The sequence below is a fragment of the Propithecus coquereli genome, unplaced genomic scaffold, assembly GCF_000956105.1.
Source record: "Propithecus coquereli isolate 6110/MARCELLA unplaced genomic scaffold, Pcoq_1.0 Scaffold9, whole genome shotgun sequence".
NCBI lineage: Eukaryota > Metazoa > Chordata > Mammalia > Primates > Indriidae > Propithecus > Propithecus coquereli.
The window spans coordinates 8883774-8889224 of record NW_012155284.1 but is presented as its reverse complement, the minus strand read 5'-3'; the positions used below and the strand labels follow the sequence as shown (position 1 = coordinate 8889224).

The 5451-nt window shown below is 53.2% G+C and overlaps 1 protein-coding gene across 1 annotated transcript; it reads right to left on the bottom strand.

Annotated features, from left to right (window-relative positions):
* Positions 1–2819: 2819 nt before the first annotated feature.
* Positions 2820–5105, bottom strand: FOXD1 (forkhead box D1). The gene has a single exon (XM_012664557.1). The coding sequence runs from the start codon at positions 4950–4952 to the stop codon at positions 3549–3551; it is 1404 nt and encodes a 467-aa protein (XP_012520011.1). The 5' UTR covers positions 4953–5105; the 3' UTR covers positions 2820–3548.
* Positions 5106–5451: the final 346 nt, after the last annotated feature.

Below are 5451 nucleotides of genomic sequence, written 5' to 3'. Positions count from 1 at the left end.
CTTCATCTTCACAATTTCTCTTTTTCTTTTTTTAAGAGGAAAGGAAGTGGCCCTTAAATAAATGCATGGGATGGGATGGGGAGGAAACACATTGTTGAGCAGAAGCGCTAGCTTCTTATTTTAAAGAAATAAAATAATTATCCAATAGAGAAAAAAGAAATCAACCAAGGAATGATCTAAGGTCATGACACCATGTGTGGTACAAGGAGCAATTCAATCCATAAGGGCTTCATTACCCCGCAATAGATAACATTTGACTAAATCTAGCTGCAGATTAAATCTCCGCAACACAACAGAGTCGTGAATGAAGAGGCTCCTTTTTGTGTGGTCCTTCTCCAGGAGCTGCCTGAACCATTAGCCCCAATATATCCCTCTCCCTATTAACTGCAATTCCCTTTCGACTGAGCTTCAGTCATTTGTCTCGAGGCTCTACGGGGGCGTTTGATGAGCGGAGAAACAAGGAGAAGGGGAGAAAAGCGTCGGGTTAATGAGTTGTAGCAAATTCACACTTTGTAGTTGGGAGGAGGAGAGCTGGTGACCAATGTTTGTCCAACTGGTTTATTTTTCGAGACCCAGCCTATTGAAGAAGGCTTGTTCAAGCAAGCTTCGTTCCTACAAACACACAAACATCCTTCTGTTTGCCTACAAAGAAAAGGGGACCAGAGCTGGATTTGCATGCGAATGAGGAGCCCCAGGAGGAGACGTCCTTGCCCATCAAAGGCCGCGGTAGCCCGGCGGCCCTGCGGCCTTTGTTCCAGCACCTGCTCGCCTGCGCGGCCTGACGGGGCGCCGCGCCCCGCGCTCCTGGCTCGCCCGTCCAAGATCCACGGCCCCGTGTCACTCCTTGCTTGCCCCGCGGCCCTCGCCCAGCGGCCCGCGGCCCACACCTCTCTCAGCTCATGTCTCACCCGCCCCGCGGCCCTACCTTCCCCCAGTCTCGTCTGCCGCTGAGCAGGCCTGCGGGGTCAGCAAGGCCAACAGCGGAACCCCAAACCCGGAGGCTGGGGAGCCAAACTGCAGGACACGACGCTCGAAATTGAGGCGGGTGGGGTTTGAATGGTCTTATGGCTCAGGGGCTCACGCTGCGCTCCATCTGTTAGAAACAGGCTTGCAGGCCCCAGTGGGCGAAAGTGAAGCGGGACCCCAACGCTAGGACTCGGAGAGAGGCCAGCGCTGGATCGCCCGGTGTCTTCCTGCCATTGTCTTAAATGCACTGACACCCCGGAAGGTGGAGCCTTTCCCCGCACTTTTTAAATTTTGGGGCATCTGAGCGAGAGAGAGGAGGGGGGGAGAGAGAGAAAGAGATTAGGCGGGATTCTCTACTTTCAGGACATCCAGGCATTATGCAAAATTTTTAAAAATACAAATGGTTTTGTTTTTGGCTCTCTCTCTTCCTAATTACTTTCAGACCTGTATTTCAGATCTGTGCGTTACAGAGGCTATAAGGCGCGCCAGCAGTGTCTGTGCCGCTTGGCTGCTTCTGCTAACGCCTCTCCACCCGGGGCGGCGCGTGGGATCCCGACGTTCTCAGGCTCAACGTCTCCTCTTAGCTGGGCTAGGGTAAAAGTAACTTTTGTATGCACGATTTTAGTCTAACAGTATTTCAATTTGCATCTATATATTTACTGGTGAGTTTGAGGGTTGAGTGTGTTTAACCTCTTCCAAACATTTCATAGTGAAAAATAGAACTTCATTTTGAGCCTATGAGAGTCATTTTTTTCCTCCCTAAAAAGAGACAAGGCGTCAAGAGTGAATATCACTCCAAAATGTTGACCTATAATGCAGACTTCATTAACTTGGCAAGTTAAATCTGCAGATCTTCAGATATATACCTGTCCATTTTAGAGAAATTGAATAAACAGATTTAATCTCCATTGATATTAAGCATTTAAAGTATATATTAGATATGCCTTGGTTTTACTTACAGCCACAATAATATCTATAGTCATCAAAACTAGTATCTCACATTTTTTCAAAGAACTAGAAATTGTGTACATAAGCAGTTAATGAAAAGACAAAATTTTAAAAGATATCCTAAATCACCTAAATTATATAAATATAGTTTAACAAACACCTGATATATTGTCATTTTTATTCTTTAAAGCATATACTTATTCTAAAGTTGAAGATTTCTCTTAAATACCCTAACTTATTCATTTAAGCTGGAATGTCAATGTTTGTCTTTTAAGATTTAAAAAAAAAAAACCTCTTTATGCAATTACTGTAATCCCTTCCATGTCGAAAATAGTAACTTTAAATACTAGAACTTTCAAATATGATTTATTTTATATATGCAAATACTTTTATTCAAGACTTTAAAGCTATTTAACCGATGATCATCTCTATTAATTTTTTCTATTAAAATTTTTAAACTAGAAATTGTCTCTGCTTGTTTTGCTTTCATTACAACATAACATGTTGTAGAATTTTTGCAGATATAATACTGTGATAAACAGTGAGTGGAAATTAAATGAAGTGGGAAGCTCTAAAATAAAAGTTTCTATAAAATTATCTTAGGGTAACTGTGGCTTTAATTTCAAAATGCCTCGACACTTTTAAACATGGGATAGAATCAGATTTGAAAATGTATGCCAAAGTAACTCATTTTATTTATAGTCATTTAAAAATAATTTCTGATCTACAATGGTTTTGGCTTAGGAAGTCAACATGAAAAAATGAAAAATCATGGCAAGATGCTTTTGCTAAATTCTCTTTGAAAACAATATTTAGCTCTATTCTATATTGGGTTCCTACTTATCCCACATAGAAACTTTTTTTAACAGAAAACAAATTAAGAAGGGGACAACTGAAGCCAATTATTTTGGTGACTTTTCTTTGAAAATTAAGTATTTTATTTCTGAAAAAGTGTAAAAACCTTACATTAGAATAGTACAATAATAATTGCCAGTAAAATTTACAATTCTCCTTGTAAAGAATACGCAGTAAGTACAAAATAAAAATTCCGCATGTCTATTATGATACAAAACACAGGTTAAAATAAGAAATGATAATTCTGACTTTTCTTGTGTAAACATGTTAATCATTTTTTTCCTTTTCATGAAAAAGTACACCAGACAAGTGTCCTCAGATAAAAAACTATTGCTTCGCTGGCATTCTTTGAGACCTTTGCTAATTCTGTATTATTCTTCTTGTGAACAGTATTTATTTTTTAACGCCTGGACCTGACCTGAGAATCTCTACACCTCAGAAAGGCTTAATTGCTTGTTGTTGTTTTTAGTTTGCCAAAGTCAAGGAAGTCCCTAGTGCCTAGACAGGGCGGACCCCCACCAGCACCCTCTTCCTTCCTACCCCAGGTCGGGGGCTGCAGCATAGGATGACTTTGCATAAATAGAGGGACCCGCAGAGCCGAAAAGCGCGCCCGAGGTGTTGCCAAACAGTTTCGTCCGAGAATCCGAAGCGGCGAAAATGGGCGCGCGAGGTCAGGAAGGGCCGCGCCGAGGGGGGCGAACAAAACACCAAACCACCAAGATGCAAAAAGGAGCCAGGATTCCTACCTTCTCTTTCTCAAGCGCGCTAACATAGCGTTATTAACAATTTGAAATCCTAGCAGTAAAGTTCTCGACACTGGACAGGGCAGTCCCTTGGTGCAGAGTCCCCAGGGCGGCTGACGAGGAGACAGAGGAGGCTGCGGCAGCCGCGGCGGCCACGAGAGAGCGGGTGAGCGCGGCGGCCGGGCCCACGGCCGCCTGCGCCGCGCAGCCTCCGCCGCCGGATCCGGGTGCGGGCGGCGCCGCCACCGGCGAGGGAGAGGGCGAGGCCTGCGCGGCGGCGGCGGCCTGCGCGGCGGCGGCGGCGGCGGCGGCCGGGCCCAGGCTGCCTCCGATGATGCTCTCGATGGAAAAGGGCGAGCGCGCCAGCGCCGAGGCGCCCGGGCCGCCCGCCTTGGCCGCCGAGGCCTGCAGGGGGCCGGGCAGGGCGGCGCCGAGCGGGTGCGGCCGGTAGCCGAAGGTGGTCCGGGCCAGCTCGGCGGCCGCGCCGTGCGGCGGCGGGGGCGGCGGGGGCGAGTGCGGGTGGAAGGCGGCGGCGGCGGCGGCGGCGGCGGCGAAGAGGGCCGAGGGCGGCGCGTAGGGCGGCAGCTGCAGGCCGTAGCCACAGCCGTAGGGGCCGTAGCCGTAGGCGTGCGGCGGCGGCGGCGGCGGCGCGGGCGGGAAGAGCGCGGCGGCCGCCGCCGGGTCCCCCGCGCCCCCCGCGGCTCCCGCGCCGCGCAGCAGCAGCGACTCGGCGGCGGTGGCGTTAGGCGGGAGCAGCGGCTGCCGCTTGAAGCGCTTCCTCCGGCGCAGGAAGCTGCCGTTGTCGAACATGTCGGCGGACTCGGGGTCGAGCGTCCAGTAGTTGCCCTTGCCCGGGTTGCCCGGCTCGCGGGGGATCTTGACGAAGCAGTCGTTGAGCGAGAGGTTGTGGCGGATGCTGTTCTGCCAGGCGGGGAACTTCTCCCGGTAGTAGGGGAAGCGGCCGCTGATGAACTCGCAGATCTCGCTCAGCGTCAGCCGCTTCTTGGGGCTCTGCAGGATGGCCATGGTGATGAGCGCGATGTACGAGTAGGGCGGTTTCACCAGCGGGTTCTTGGCTCCTCCGCCCGCGCTCCCGCCGCCGCCGCCGCCGCCTGCGCCCGCGCTGCTGCCCCCACCGGCTCCGGCCCCCACTGCCGGGGCTGGGCCTGGGGGCACCGGGGAGCACCCTGCCCGCGGGGCCAGCAGGATGTCATCGTCGTCGTCCTCCTCCTCCAGATCCTCCAGCTCGTCTTCTCCGGCGTACGAGCGCCGCCGTCGCCGGCGCCGCTGCGCAGGGACAGCCAGCCGGGGCCCGCCACCGCCACCCTCGTCGTCGTCCTCCTCTTCCTCGTCGTCCTCGTCCTCGCCCTCCCCCACCACGTCGATGTCTGTCTCCTCCGCGAGGCCGGAGGCATCGGACATCTCCGTGCTCAGGGTCATAGCTGTGGCACCGCGGCGGCGGGGCGGCGCATGGGGGCGCCGGGCTCCGGGCTCCCTCTGCGCCCCAGCCCGGGTCCCGGGCAGCGGGCCGGGCCCGGGGGCGCCACGCTGGGGGCGCCGCCGCTACCTGAGCTGCGCGGGGGCTGCCGGGCGGCAGCGGAGTCTCGCGCTGTGACTTTGTAACTCCTGCGCCGCCGCCGCAGCCGCGAGGTTTCTGCGCTCCCGGGGCTCCGCTCGCTCCTGGCCCGGGCGGAGGACTTGACCTTCCCCTCTCTGAGTGTCTTTCGCCCGGTCAGTTGAGAAAGGGGTGGCGGGGCCGGGGAGGGCGAGTCAAAGTGGCGGGCGCCCAGGAGAATGCGGGACGGCTGAGAGTCTAGGAACAGAGCGCGGCGAGGCCAGGGCTGAGTCCAGGAGAGGGCGGACCTTTCCTCGGCTTATAGCAGAAGGGGGCTTGTCACATGGTGTGCACGTCAGAGCGCTGCCGAGGGAAGGGAAAAGA

What these genes read in the sequence shown, in the direction of transcription:
- FOXD1 (XM_012664557.1), bottom strand. Translation starts at nt 4,952, where the DNA reads ATGACCCTGAGCACGGAGATGTCCGATGCCTCCGGCCTCGCGGAGGAG.